At 37.7% G+C, this 15,750-nt stretch overlaps 1 protein-coding gene and 1 non-coding gene across 2 annotated transcripts; one reads left to right on the top strand and one right to left on the bottom strand.

Annotated features, from left to right (window-relative positions):
• The first annotated feature begins 1,256 nt into the window (after window positions 1-1,256).
• On the top strand, window positions 1,257-3,223 carry LOC102667191 (uncharacterized). Its single transcript, XM_014773104.2, has 4 exons — window positions 1,257-1,420; window positions 1,493-1,597; window positions 1,676-1,724; window positions 3,113-3,223. The coding sequence occupies exons 1-4, from the start codon at window positions 1,257-1,259 to the stop codon at window positions 3,221-3,223; spliced, it is 429 nt and encodes a 142-aa protein (XP_014628590.2).
• Window positions 3,224-9,933: 6,710 nt separating this feature from the next.
• On the bottom strand, window positions 9,934-10,040 carry LOC113001071 (small nucleolar RNA R71). The gene has a single exon (XR_003266401.1). It is a non-coding gene; the product is annotated as a small nucleolar RNA R71 (small nucleolar RNA).
• Window positions 10,041-15,750: the final 5,710 nt, after the last annotated feature.

Here is a 15,750-nt window from a genome sequence, read left to right as displayed (position 1 = left end):
CTCAATCCGGAAGCATTGAGGCCGTGATTGATCCTCCATCTCCCATCATACGACACGTGAAGTGGAAGATGGCCCGCACCAAGAAAACTGGACAGATGACGTTTGAGGCAGCAAAGGAAATTGCTGAGAAGATTGTAAGTCACTTTCAATTAAACATTGTAATTATTTATGTTTATTGAGTGATTCACTAAACAAATAAATGTGTTATGTATAGGATTCATTGGAGGAGCAAGCGTCACGGGGTTCCGTTGTCCCCCATGGACGTCAGGATGTCCAGACTGCTGCCATTAGGCGACCAGAACACCTTTGTCGTGTGCATGCTGCTGGAGCCGGGCCAGTGTGACGATCAAGCAATACTTTGGACCAGCTCCACGGGCCTCTCACACTTCAGGGACCAGTTGGAGGAGTCGATCATAGAAAAAGTGAATCGACAACTGATGTTATCCTTTAGCTAGATGCAGTCCCAGTTTCAATCACAAATGCAATCACAGGGACTTGCACTGCCTCCGGAGCCTAACGTTGTTCCTTCAGTTGCTCATGTCAGCATAAAGGAGAGTTGTGTTGATCCCTCAGGGAACGATCCAGAAACGGGTGACTCAGACAAATGCGAGTTGTACATCAAAGAAAATCTTCACCGCCAGTTGCCCTATGAAAAGTTTACGAGGGATCGACAACCGTTGACAACATCCCTTTGTTGCATGATCAAGTGAAGGTCGGTGTTGAGGAGGTTAGAGATACAAATGCTCTTATTCATGTACCCACTGAAGAGGTTAAGTTAGTGGGGCAGACACTTAACACCTTCCTTGCTTGACTGACACATCTCATCAAGTGTTTATCAGAATAGGTATTTTAGTGTCATTAAATGGTTCTTTTTTCAATTGAATTGTTCACTGTAATTTAATTATGTTAATTAGCTATGTTGGATAAATAGGGAGCTGTGGGAACAATAAAACCTACAGATAGGCCGGATCATGAGGTCGATGATCCCCTATAATTGATGACATTGACCATCCCATAGCTTTTTTTGAAGCTATTGCAGGTTATGTGGGATGCTACAGTGTTCGGGGTGTTTAATGAAGACTTCCCCTTGTACATAAAGCATGAAGATCTGTCTGAAATAGCACACGGTGGTCAATGTCTCAGCATCTTTGTTATATAGTTGTGGATTCTGTAAGTCAATTTAGATTATTGTTAATTACCTAAGTTATTATTTTAAATTCATACATAATTTACTTTGTCTTAACAACAATAGGCATATGACTGAGACAAGTATGCAAGAGGGGAATTCTGATGTGTATGGATTCCTTGAGCCACAGTCCATCCAGAGATATGGGCAATCGCAATTTGAATTAGAAAGTTACATGAAGAACTGGATGCAGAATTTAAAACGGGATGTCTACCTAGGAGCCTACCTGAATGGGTAAGTTAAACTGAAAAAGTGAATTTAAATAATGTATAATACTACAATAACCTATATTGCTTTCCACTGCAGTGCACATTGGCAAATGGTCGTCATTTTGCCTAAGGAAAATCTTGTCGTCTGGTTTTGTTCCTTGCATAATAGGCTAGACAACTACCTGAAAGGAATAATTAATAGGTCAGCGTTGTTTTTCAATACATTTGCATTAGCATTAGTCAGCAACATCAATATTTTAATGTTCCTTGTATTCAACAGTGCTTTGAAAGGACTTGACGATACTCCAGAACCTAAATCCAAGGCTGGTGCTAGGTGGATTGTTGTTAAAGTAAGTGATTTAAATACTGCTTTTACTTATATATATTTTATGTCTGGGTACACTAATTTGTAGTTAACGTTGAATATCTAAATTTCATTAAGAAAAAAAGGAAGCACTGAGTGTGGCTATTATGTGATGCACTGTATGTCAACTATAATCTTAGGAAGTTTCAAGAACAATTGGGAAACGGTAATTGTTTATTTCAAACAAATTTGATTTTTTTATGATTGGTATTATATTATTAACTTATGTTTTATTTTATCATGCAGTATTTTAATGATGTTAGATCATTGGAAGCATATAGATTGAAGGCGCTTCGCATCCAGTGGGCAAAGTATTATCTCAAAGTTAGAAATCAAACTTAGGATGTTAGGGACCTTTGTAATTTTAGTTTACTTAATTAATTTACTAGCTTGCTTTACATTTTTTACAATTGATGTTTCCTTTTAACATTGAATATTCTTTATTGATAGTTATTAATAAATTCTTTATTGATAGTTATCAATTGATTTTTTACAATTGATAGTTTACTAGCTAGCTTTCTGCTAAAAATTGTTTCAAAACAGAATGCAAATGATATATGTTATGTTGTGTGGTCTAATTTCAAATTTGCAGGTTAATTTTTGGGTTTATTGAAAAAATAGACAGTGCATTAAAAAATTCCTAATAACAACATCGGTTTTTTTTTAAAAAGCGATGTTAGCCTACACAAACAACATCAGTTTTCTCAAAAACCGATGTTAATTGACAACGTTAACATCGGTTTTTTTATGAAAACCGATGTTAACTACCAACGCTGGTATGAACATTGATACCTTTTTTGGTGTAATTCTTATTATATAACATTAGTTATTTAAATAACCAATGTTGTCATTTTTACGTTAACATCAATTTTCAAAAACCGATGTTAACGATAATACTTTTAACGTCTGTACTTTCAACATCGGTTAATAACCGATGTTGAAAGTCCTAAATAACCGATGTAAAAAGCATATTTTCTAATAGTGTATACCTAACATTATTAGAAATTAATTAGAACAGACAAACAAAAGATGATGATTGATAATTGATAATTATATTAATTTGTGTGGGCCAAGGAATTAGTTTTGTGCAACATATGTTTAGTTTCGAGAGAAAAGTGAGGAACAAGTGCTTTTGCAAATTGACCGGCCACACCAAAAAAATCATAGGAAAACTACTACCACCATCATGAAGCATGCAGGGCAGCAACTTGAATACAACAACATCCTTAACTTTTGATGGTGTAGTACTATCCACTTCTACTTCTCAAAGACACTATGAATTTAACAGGTAAAAAATTATTAATTCACCAAAAATTCTTTGGATGCACTTATATGATTTATTAATACATTTAGGTAGTAAAAATTATGAATTCACCAGTGTCGCAACCTGCCCTCCGGCAAGGGCGCGAAAAAGGCCTCTCGGTTGGGCCAAAGGTTCATCTTCCTTTGAAGAAAAATGCGTGAATTCGACACCAATGTTTATTTGAGGGAAATGTAAGAAAAAACAAAAAAAAAGACGATGGTCTACGGATTTTGAAAATGAGGGTTCAGGAGTTATTTATGCCCGGGGAAGGTATTAGCACCCCACGCGCCCATCACAAGGGACGGTAGCCTCTAATCGAGTGTGCAAATCATGACTTCAAAACTATGTATTTTCCCTTTTTATGTTCTTTTACCTTTTTGGGCTTTTTATGTTTTTTACTTTTTTGGGTTTTTTATGTTTTTTACTTTCTTGGGTTTTATGTTTTTTACTTTTTTGGGGTCGATAAGGGTGCTTCCCTCGCTCCTACATATCGTCAGGTGCAATAAGGAAATCAGACCTACATAGTTCTTTAAGAACTAAACGTTGGTTAAATTGTTTTTTTTTTATCTTTTTTGAAAGATTGATTTTAACCGAACAAAAGTCGTTTAAGGAATTGAACCTTGAAACGATCTCTTGATTTTTTGAAAGGAAAGAATCGTTAAGGCGTTGGACCTTGAAACTTTCTTCTCAAGTTTGAAAGGCGAGAATCATTAAGGTGTTGGACCTTTGAATGATTTCTTGATTTTTGAAAAGGGGAGAAAGAGTCGTTTAGGCATTGGACCTTGAAATGATCTTCTCAAGTTTGAAATGCAAGAATCGCTAAGGCGTTAGACCTTTGAATGATATCTTGATTTTTTGATGAAATGAAGAAGTTTATGAGTTGGTTTTATTTGGTTTTGGTTCATTAATCTTCAATCATTTTTAGAGATAACTTGAAGCACTAATGACCGGTTAAAACATATTTTACATTAATGAAAAGAGTTTACGACACAAACGATTGGTCGAAACATATTTAAATGGTGATTAAGTGAGATTACAATGCAAACGATCGGTTGAAATTCATTTAAATAGTGATTAATTGAGATTACGGCTTAAACGATTGGTCAAAGCTCGCTAAAAACAAAGAAAAAGAATGCCAACAGTAGAAGAATGAAGATGAACACATACAAGGCAAGAATGGACCCCTAAGGGTTCATAGAATGAATTCAAAGCTTCAAAATCGAAAACTAACCGGTCGAAGAACGATGAACAATGAAGAATGGACGAAGAACGACACAGAATGTTTACAAAATTGATCACGGAAATGTGACGAAAGCGTCTCGTGTTGGATCAAGTGGCCTCGGAATAATTAAGAAGGGGGGGTTGAATTAATTATTAACGAACCTTTACTAATTAAAAATCTATCCTTTTCAATGTTACCAAAAGTAAAAGCAATAATTAAAGTGCACAACGGAAATTAAAGAGTGTAGGGAAGAAGAAGACAAACACAAGAGTTTTATACTGGTTCAGCAACAACCCGTGCCTACATCCAGTCCCCAAGTGACCTGCGGTCTTTGAAATTTCTTTTCAACCTTGTAAAGTCCTTTATAAGCAAAGATCCACAAGGGATGTACCCTCCCTTGTTCTCTTTGAACAACCTAGTGGATGTACCCTCCACTAGAACTGATCCACAAGAGATGTACCCTCTCTTGTTCTCAGTCACAACAACCCAAGTAGATGTACCCTCTAATTGTACCACAAAGGATGTACCCTCCAATGTGTTAAGACAAAGTTCTCAGGCGGTTAGTCCTATTAAACTTTGTGAATGGGGAAACAAAAGAATTCTCAGGCGATTAGTCCTTTGAAATCTTTTGTTTATGGGAAAGGGAAGAATCAAAAGAATTCTCATACTGTGTCGTTTTGAATTCTTTAACAAGGGAGAAGGGAGACACAAAAGAATTCAGGAGGTTAGTCCTTCGTTCTTTTGGAAAAGGGAGAAGAAAGACACAAAAAGAATTCAGGCGGGTAGTCCTTGGCGAATTCTTTTTGGCAAAGGGAGAAGGGAATGAAAAAGATAAATAGGGGGAGGAGCTTGCCGCCCAGCTGAGCTGGTGACTTACTCCATAAGCAACTTGCTCACCCAGGTGAGCTGGTTGCTTCTCCTCTAAGTCACCTAGTGGGCCTAGGTTGGCCTAGGGGCTGAAGAATGTTCCAAAATGGACCATTTTGCCCCTACTTTGAGTTTCTTGCTCATTTCATTCTGAAACGTCACCAAACCTTGCGGATTATAGGGAAACAGGTGTTAAACAGCTTAATTCGGCTGGCGAGAATCTAAATGTTTGCAAATGATCATCCCCAAATGAAATTAGGGTATGACAACCAGAAATGTCATTTCTACCACCAAATTGTTCAAGTATCCAAAAACTAGGCTAGCCACCCCTCTTACCACGGTTGAATATCTAACATCGATATCAATCTAATAATGTAAACATAATTTAAGATAATAAGGAAAATTTTGTGTGAAAAGTCAACTATAAGTTTGTAAATTACACAAGCAAAAAGGATATAGCAAAATCACTAGTGCTTTTCAAGGATTACGAAATTAGGCCATGTTTGTTAGCTATAGATAGTTCTTCACATGGATATAAAGCATTTCTAGTGCTTGTCCCACTAAACATGCTTTCTTTCAAACACTTTTCTTTACTATCCATGATCCTTGAGAGAAACAAGTCACGTGGGAGCAAAAACCCTTAGATACGCTTATTATCCTGATCCTGCATTTTTTTTGTTGGTGTTTATTACATGTCACATTTTAGTATAAATGAACCTTAGAAATATATGGTATCAACTTAAATCCTAGGTTCTTATAAGCATCATCTCCATCCACAAAGCTCTGCAATAAGGGATTGTCTTCCAAAGGATTTTTCAACATGTAATAGAGTGCAAGGGAATACATAGGACTTCTGGGCATCTAATCCATGAATAATAGAATACGTTAACCGGTCACATACTCTAAGGATGATGGATGTATGTAACAATGAATTTTTTAGAGATAAGGGGAGCAACATGAACAACAAGAAAGCTAAAGCTTGAAGCTTGGAGAAAAGCTTGAAGATGTTTTGTCTTTTACATTCCTAACTCCCTTGAGTGGCATTTGTAATGGTTGTTATATTGGATGTTGCATCTTTAGTACATATCATATCTTTTATGCATCATGCATCATCATGAGTAAGTGAAAAGAAGAGTTTCTAAGTTAGAAAAGTTTCTTCAGGAGGAAAAACTCTCTATTTTAATCGATTACAATTCTATCGTAATTGATTACACAAGTTGTCTGAAGCTTGCAGAGTTATGTCTCGTATCTATTTAATCGATTACAACCTTATCGTAATCGATTACACAATTGTTTTCAAGGCAATGACTAATTTATTCAGGTGTCTCTGCTTTAATCGATTACCATGTGATATAATCAATTATTTCTCTTTCTTTAAGTAATTCAGATGTGGACAAAAACACTTTAATCGATTACTTTCAGTATTTAATCAATTACATTGTTCTTGAGTTGTTTCCAGATTTTGGGAAGAATACTTAAATCGATTAAAAAGATAATTTAATCAATTACTTCATTGAATTAATCGATTACCTTGTAGATTTAATCGATTGCAGGCGGTTATAACAGTGTTTTCTATAAATAACTAGCTTTTGTTCACTTAAAAAAGAATTGGAAGGTCTCGAAAATAACATAATATGGCTCTGAATGAGCAAAGATCGCATGCTGTTATTAGTATAAAAGAAAGAAGAGATGAAAAGTGCTTATAAGAAGTAACTCACAACTTCAAATCTTTTGATTGTGAAGATCTTTTGTGATAAGTGAGTTGTCTTACTTCCTTGAGTTCAAGAAGAACACCTTTTCAGTCAAGCAAGGTTTTGCGGAAAAGATTGATCAGGTTGTATCTATCTTTACTCTTGGTTTTCGTGTATGGTTTTACACATCTTTTTTTTGTGCATGAATAGAATAGGTGTTTCTAGTTTGGCCTAAGAGTAAAGTTCTCTTAGGCTCTTATTCACAAAGAACCCTGGTGTTGGGTGGCTAAGTCTCTTTTTCCAGGATGGGAATGGTAGGTTGGCTATGATTTCTGGTAAGGATTCTTAATGCATAGTGAAAATCTAATTGTAGTTTTGGATTAGATAATTGGATTAGCTTTTCTAGTGATAGAGAGTGAACCACTATAAAAAGGTTGTGTATCTCTTCTCTTGATCTGATCTTTATCTTTCATTCAAGTATTAATCAGTTTTCAAAATGGTTCAAGGAATATATTTGTGAAAGAAATAAAGTTAATGAAGGATCTTGTACAAGGGTGGATTGATTAAGTATTGATTGAGTTCGGTTCATGAAAAGTTTTGTGATACGATTCATACAAAAAAAATTGTAACTCTGGTTTTAAAAGAGTGTTTTAATTTGAAAACCAATTCACCCCTCTCTTGGTTTATTAAGTTCCATAATTTTTTTTAGAATTGAGGTCATACTCACTTGTATGTTGATAACAAAAAAGAATTATGGACCACCATAATAAAATCATTGAGTCTAGAATATATTTTTTTTAACTTCTTTGACCTCATAATAAAATCAAGCACAACTCAATCTGAATATAATAAACTTAGTAGGACATTTAGGCAGTAAAGATTCGTCAAATATTACAACTTACAAGCTTAGGATGAGTGATAGTTTCTTTAATATTAGTGCTTAATTATTAATTTCCTAGACTCTCACTTTCTTTTCCTTGTGTGTTGTTGGCAGAGATATGATTCATATTTTACCAAAATCAGTTCCCAAGATTCAAAAATGGTCAGAGGTGACTTTGGCTCCTTGCGTGATTATGATTTCTGGGATAAGAAATCCCGTCAGGATATAAATCAAAGGAGAAATTTTTAGAGTTTTACCAATCCTTTGCATCACAAGAACTCTTCCCTGGATTTGCTAACAGATATAAATACCAAATCCCAATTTCTTTCTCTCCATGCTCACACCTTCATTTCAAGCATCCATCTAAGATTACCCGATAAGAAGTAACTCTCAATTCCTGGTACATATTGTCCATCTATCTTCTTATAATTATGTTTTCACTTATCTTTTTTATCTTTTGTTTTGCTAACGACAATAGAGACGAATTCTCCATAACCCAGGATAAGAGAGTGGCTTCTAAATCAGACGAAACAACCCGTTTTTAATATTAGTAGTTTCGTATTCCATTTTATTTGTTCTGCTCTTTAATTACCAAACAACCAACCCCCCCCCCCCCATCGTTACTGTTACTGCAAGTATATTATGAACATTTGGCTTGTCACTGCTCGTTGGGAAACGACCTAGGATCACTTCCTAGTTACTGCATTTTCATGTTTATTTGATTCGGGTACAGCCTCGATCAAATTTGGTGCCGTTGCCGGGGAGCAGTGTCCAAAGGTTCATAATAGCTAGCTAGTGTTGTGTGTTTAATCCTTTCGTGTTTTATGTTTAATTGTTAGTATTGTGTTAGTATGTGTGTTAGTGTTGTTTAGTGTCCTGATATTTTGTTTAATGTGTGTTCTGTTTCAGTTTTCCCATTAAGCGTTTCCCTTGTTTCAGTCTTGAGTGTTTTGCTGTGAAGATTGTGCTTGAAAACAGAGTAGTAGTAGAAATCAGCTTGCGGAAAAACAGAGTAGTAGTAGAAATCAATTAGAGACGGATTTTAGCGACCACCCATGCTGAATTATTTGGGATTTTTTGTTTTAGTAGCTAGGGTTGTTATTTTTGGCTGAATTTTTTTGTGGTAACTTCTTTTAATCCATATTTTGTGGGAAAAATAGCTAGAGCCTTTAGTTTGGTCAGATTTGAAAGTTCCAAAAAACTAGCAAATTTTGTGTTTGTCAAAACTTCAAACGGCCATAACTTTTGCTCCGGTTATCAGAATCGCAATTATTATATATGCATTTGGGGTAGAAAAAAATTTCCTACGCCGTGGCAGCCCAGCCATAGGCCGGCTGAGGTCTCCATCGTCCAAAAAAAGCGATTCTGTCAAAAGTTTTTAATTTTTCAAGTTTTATTCACTTATTTTTCTTAACCTACCAATTTTAGCTTTCAGAGTTAGACTTTGAATTTTTGCCTGAAATTTTTTGTGCTATCTTCTCATCATTTTATAAGGTTGCTCACAAAATTTCAAGTCATTTGGATATCATTTGAGGGTAGCTGTAGTTCAAACCTACACCTTTATTTACATGACAAGGCAACTAGTTGTGTGCATGCTGAATGTAGTGTATGACTAGAGGCAATCCATCTGACTTACAACCCTTTGATCCTGAGATAGATAGGACATTTCATAGATTAGTTAGGCATCATTTTATACCTTTTGATCATTCTGAGCATTCCATTACTGGTGAATCTGTGCATTCTGTTATTGGTGATTTTGAACATCCTGATCTTGAGCATTATAATTTTGAGCATTCTGATTCTGAGCATTCTGATTTTGCACATTCTGAGAACATGGCACAACCTCCACCCCGTGAGAGGACTCTAAGGGAAATGGCTGCACCTGATTTCACCTACGAAAGCTTGTGCATCCAATACCCTGATGAGGATGTCCCATATGTTCTTAAAACTGGACTGATTCATTTGCTTCCAAAGTTTCATGGCCTTGCAGGTGAAGACCCGCACAAACATTTGAAAGAATTTCACATTGTCTGCTCCACCATGAAACCCCCAGATGTCCAAGAAGATCACATATTTCTGAAGGCTTTTCCTCATTCATTAGAGGGAGTGGCAAAGGACTGGCTGTATTACCTTGCTCCAAGGTCCATCACGAGTTGGGATGACCTTAAGAGAGTATTCTTAGAAAAAATTTTCCCTGCTTCCAGGACTACAGCCATCAAGAAGGATATCTCAGGTATTAGACAACTCAGTGGAGAGAGCCTGTATGAGTACTGGGAGAGATTTAAGAAACTATGTGCCAGTTGCCCCCACCATCAGATTTCAAAACAACTTCTTCTCCAATATTTTTATGAAGGACTCAGTAATATGGAGAGAAGTATGATAGATGCTGCCAGTGGTGGAGCCCTTGGAGACATGACTCCTGCTGAAGCCAGAAATTTAATTGAGAAGATGGCTTCCAACTCTCAGCAGTTTAGCGCCAGAAATGATGCCATAGTCATTAGAAGAGTGCATGAGGTAGCTACAAACCCATCTGCATCATCTGAAACTAAGAAGCTTGAAGGCAAACTGGATGCATTGGTTAACTTGGTAACCCAGATGGCCTTGAATCAGAAATCTGTACCTGTCGCAAGGGTTTGTGGTTTGTGCTCCTCTGCTGACCACCATACAGACCTTTGCCCTTCCATGCAGCAACCTGGAGCAATTGAGCAGCCTTAAGCTTATGCTGCAAATATTTACAATAGACCTCCTCAACCTCAGCAGCAAAATCAACCACAGCAGAGCAATTATGACCTTTCCAGCAACAGATACAACCCTGGATGGAGGAATCACCCTAACCTCAGATGGTCCAGCCCTCGGCAACAACAACAGCAGCCTGCTCCTTCCTTCCAAAATGCTGCTGGCCCAAGCAGACCATACATTCCTCCACCAATCCAACAATAGCAACAACTCCAGAAACAGCCAACAGTTGAGGCCCCTCCACAACCTTCCCTCGAAGAACTTGTGAGGCAAATGACTATGCAGAACATGCAGTTTCAACAAGAGATCAGAGCCTCCATTCAGAGCTTAACCAATCAGATGGGACAATTAGCTACCCAATTGAATCAACAACAGTCCTAGAATTCTGACAAGCTGCCTTCTCAAGCTGTCCAAAATCCCAAAAATGTCAGTGCCATTTCATTGAGGTCGGGAAAGCAGTGTCAAGGACCTCAACCCGTAGCACCTTCCTCATCTACAAATGAACCTGCCAAACTTCACTCTATTCCAGAAAAAGGTGATGACAAAAATCTACCTAACAATTTATGTGCAGGTGAATCTTCTTCCACAGGTAATTCTGATTTGCAGAAGCAGCACATTTCCCCTCTTCCATTCCCTCCAAGAACAGTTTCCAACAAAAAAATGGAAGAGGCAGAGAAAGAGATCTTGGAAACGTTTAGAAAAGTAGAGGTAAACATACCTCTGTTGGATGCAATAAAGCAAATTCCAAGATATGCCAAATTCTTGAAGGAGCTGTGCACAAATAAGCGGAAGCTTAAAGGAAGTGAACGGATTAGCATGGGCAGAAATGTCTCCGCATTGATTGGTAAATCTGTTCCTCAAATTCCTGAAAAATGCAAAGATCCAGGTACATTCAGCATACCTTGTATTATAGGGAATAGTAAGTTTGACAATGCCATGCTAGATTTAGGAGCTTCTGTTAGTGTTATGCCTCTGTCTATTTTTAATTCTCTATCTCTAGGTCCCTTGCAGTCAACTGATGTGGTAATTCATTTAGCTAATAGAAGTGTTGCCTACCCTGTTGGTTTCATAGAAGATGTCTTAGTTAGAGTTGGTGAACTGATTTTCCCTGTTGATTTTTATATCTTGAATATGGAAGATGGATTTTCTCAAGGATCAGTTCTCATCATTCTAGGCAGACCCTTTATGAAAACTGCTAGAACTAAGATAGATGTTTATACAGGCACACTGTCCATGGAGTTTGGTGATATAACTGTTCATTTTAATATTCTGGATGCTATGAAATACCCATCTGAAGATCTTTCTATATTTCGTGCTGAAATAATTGACCATGTTGTTGATGAATACATGACTGATCTTTATTCTAATCTGCATGCCTCTCACTCTTCATGCATTGAGTCTGAAATTGTACTTGATCATATGTCTAAATTTGATGCTGAGAGTGAATCTGAGAGTGATATTGATTGCATGCCTGGTGGTGGTGTTTTACCTCTTGAGATTGATTTTATAGAGTCAGATAGGACTAACCATGCTTTAGGAAGTACACATACCTCTGACTTTCTTTATGAGGTAAAGGCTGAGAAACCATCTCCTTCTACCACTGTCCAGCCGACCACACCAGAATTGAAGCCTCTGCCATCAAATTTAAAATATGCTTACTTGGATGATAGCAAGAGTTTTCCAGTGATTATATCTGCCTCCCTTGCTGATGAGCAAGAGGAGAAGTTGTTGTCAGTTCTCAAGAAGCATAAGAAGGCTATAGGCTGGACCCTGGCGGACATTCCTAGTATTAGCCCATCCACATGTATGCATCGAATAAATTTAGAGGATGGAGCTAAACCAGTAAGACAGCCACAGAGAAGACTCAACTCGGTGATTCTTGATGTAGTGAAGAAGGAGATAACCAAGCTTTTGCAAGCTGGAATCATTTATCCTATCTCTGACAACCAATGGGTGAGTCCCGTCCAGGTAGTCCCGAAAAAGACTGGCCTCACAGTGATCAGAAATGAGAAGGAGCAGCTGATTCCTACTCGGGTGCAGAACAGTTGGAGAGTCTGCATTGACTATAGGAGGCTGAACCAGGTTACCAAAAAGGACCATTTTCCCCTGCCATTCATTGACCAGATGCTTGAACGCCTGGCAGGTAAATCCCACTACTGTTACCTTGATGGTTTTTCTGGTTATATGCAAATTACTATTGCTCCTGAGGATCAGGAAAAGACCACATTCACCTGCCCCTTCGACACTTTTGCTTATAGGAGGATGCCTTTCGGCCTGTGCAATGCCCCAGGCACCTTCCAGCGGTGCATGATTAGTATTTTCAGTGATTTTTTAGAAAATTGCATAGAGGTGTTTATGGATGATTTCACTGTATATGGATCCTCTTTTGATGGTTGTTTGAATAGTTTGGAAAAAGTTTTGAATAGATGCATTGAAACTAACCTTGTTCTAAATTTTGAAAAATGTCATTTTATGGTTGAGCAAGGTATAGTTTTAGGCCACATTATTTCCAATAAGGGTATTGAAGTAGATCCTGCAAAAATTTCTGTTATTTCACAATTGCCTTACCCCTCTTGTGTGCGAGAGGTGCGATCTTTTCTTGGTCATGCAGGATTCTACAGACACTTTATAAGAGATTTTAGCAAAGTAGCCCTTCCACTGTCCAACTTGTTGCAAAAGGAGGTGGAGTTTGACTTTAATGACAGATGCAAAGAGGCTTTTGATTGCCTCAAAAGAGCGTTGACTACCACCCCCATCATCCAGGCACCCGATTGGATAGCCCCTTTTGAGCTTATGTGTGATGCATCAAATTATGCATTGGGGGCTGTCCTTGCTCAGAAAATTGATAAATTTCCCAGGGTGATATATTATGCTTCTAGGACTTTAGATGCTGCCCAAGCAAATTATACTACTACTGAGAAAGAGCTTCTAGCCATAGTTTTTGCTCTTGAAAAATTTCAATCTTATTTGCTTGGTACTCGCATTATTGTTTATACTGACCATGCAGCTCTAAAGTACTTGTTGAAGAAGGCTGATTCTAAGCCTAGGTTGATCCGATGGATGCTCTGGCTCCAAGAGTTTGACTTGGAGATCCGTGATAGGAGCGGAGCACAAAATCTAGTTGCTGATCATTTGAGTCGGATCGAACGTGTCTCTGATGCAGATTCACCTATTCGGGATGATTTCCCGGATGATCATTTGTATATATTGTATAGTATTTCTGACTCTCTTTCTACTCCCTGGTTTGCTAACATTGTCAATTATTTAGTTGCCTCTGTTTTTCCTCCCTTAGCATCTAAGGCCCAAAAAGATAAGATTAAAAGTGATGCTAAGCATTTTATTTGGGATGACCCCTACTTGTGGAAATTGTGCAGTGATCAGGTCATTAGACGGTGCATTCCAGATCATGAGACTGACTCAGTCCTGCAGTTCTGTCATTCTTCCGCACCGGGAGGTCATCTGGGTGTTCAAAGGACAGCTCGCAAAGTGTTTGATTGTGGTTTTTATTGGCCCACAATCTTTAAAGATGCGTGGAAGATCTGCAGCACTTGTGAGCAGTGTCAGAGAGCAGGAAATACACTTACATGGCGACAACAAATGCCTCAGCAACCTATGCTATTCTGTGAGGTGTTTGATGTCTGGGGTATAGATTTCATGGGTCCTTTTCCTGTCTTTTTTGGTTATGTTTACATTCTCCTTGCAGTTGACTATGTTTCAAAATGGGTGGAAGCCAAGCCCACTAGAACTAATGATGCTAAAGTTGTCGCAGACTTTGTCAGGTCTAATCTGTTTTGCAGGTTTGGAGTACCTAAAGCAATTGTTAGTGATCAAGGAACCCATTTTTGCAACAGGACAATGCATTCCCTGCTTAAAAAGTACGGGGTGGTACACAGGGTATCCACACCATACCACCCCCAGACCAATGGTCAGACAGAAATTTCTAACAGGGAAATCAAGAGAATTCTAGAGAAGATTGTGCAGCCAAGCAGGAAAGATTGGAGTACCAGGCTTGATGATGCTCTCTGGGCACATCGGACTGCCTACAAAGCACCCATAGGAATGTCTCCTTATTGGGTTGTCTTTGGAAAGGCATGTCATCTTCTAGTGGAAATTGAGCACAAAGCATACTGGGCAGTGAAGACTTGCAACTTCTCTATGGATCAAGCTGACGAGGAAAGGAAGTTGCAACTGAGTGAGTTAGATGAAATCCGCCTAGAAGCCTACGAGAATGCCAAGTTCTACAAAGAAAAGACCAAGAAGTTCCATGATAGCATGATAGTTAAAAAAGACTTCGTGGTTGGGCAAAAAGTGTTATTGTATAATTCTAGGCTTGGACTCATGAGTGGTAAGTTGAGGTCTAAGTGGATTGGTCCTTTTGTTGTTACTAATGTTTTTCCTTATGGTACAGTTGAGATCAAAAGCGACTCCACAAACAAGAGCTTCAAAGTCAACGGACATCGACTTAAGCCATTCCTCACGAACCCTTCTTTAGTGGACGTAGTGGTGGAAGAGACTTCCTTACTCCACCCTACTCTTCCTCCACCATGACTTAGGGAGTTTTTCTTTTCCTATCTCCTTCTTTGCTTTTATTACACTTGTCCGATTCTCTTTGATGATTTAATTGTTTTTAATCTTTTAATTGTGCTACATTGAGGACAATGTGTTGTTTAAGTATGGTGGGGGAGTGTTCTTTGGTTTTGCTAGTTTTGTTGGTTTTGTTAATTTGTTAGTTGTGTTAATTTGTTAATGTTGTTAGTTTCGTCGGATTTTCAGTTTAATATTTTGGGTCAATTTCGTGTGCACGTACGACTTTGCATGTTTTTCTTTGAATTATAGGATATGTTCAAGAAATGGGTAATTGTTTTGAAAATAAAAGTTCTTGACATTTTGTGACTTGAAATCCTTGATTCTTCTCTACATGTCATGATAGTTTTGAAAGCTCAATTTGAAAGTGATGATTTTACCTTTGTGAGAATTTGAGCCATCCATCATTATAATCATTTGGTGTGTTTTGCCCCATTGATTGCTTGCACAATAGCCTTGGCTTGATTCTTGTTGATGCGTCCTAATTCACATACATATTTGGAAATGATTAAGGCAATTTTGTTCTTATAAGCTTCTAGCCAAATGGACTTACCTTGAATTAATTCCTTTGATAGCCCTTTTGAGCCTTGTTTCCCTTTCCTTGTTTTGAAGCTCACTACAAGCCTTAAGTGAAAAAACCATGATATTACCATATCCTTAAGGAATTTTGGAGCTTTGGAATTGTTTTGGGAATAAGTGTGGGGGGTT

The sequence above is a fragment of the Glycine max genome, chromosome 2 (assembly GCF_000004515.6).
Source record: "Glycine max cultivar Williams 82 chromosome 2, Glycine_max_v4.0, whole genome shotgun sequence".
In the NCBI taxonomy this organism is placed as follows: Eukaryota; Viridiplantae; Streptophyta; class Magnoliopsida; order Fabales; family Fabaceae; genus Glycine; species Glycine max.
The sequence above is the reverse complement of the archived record's forward strand: the minus strand, read 5'-3'. Positions and strand labels throughout refer to the sequence as shown.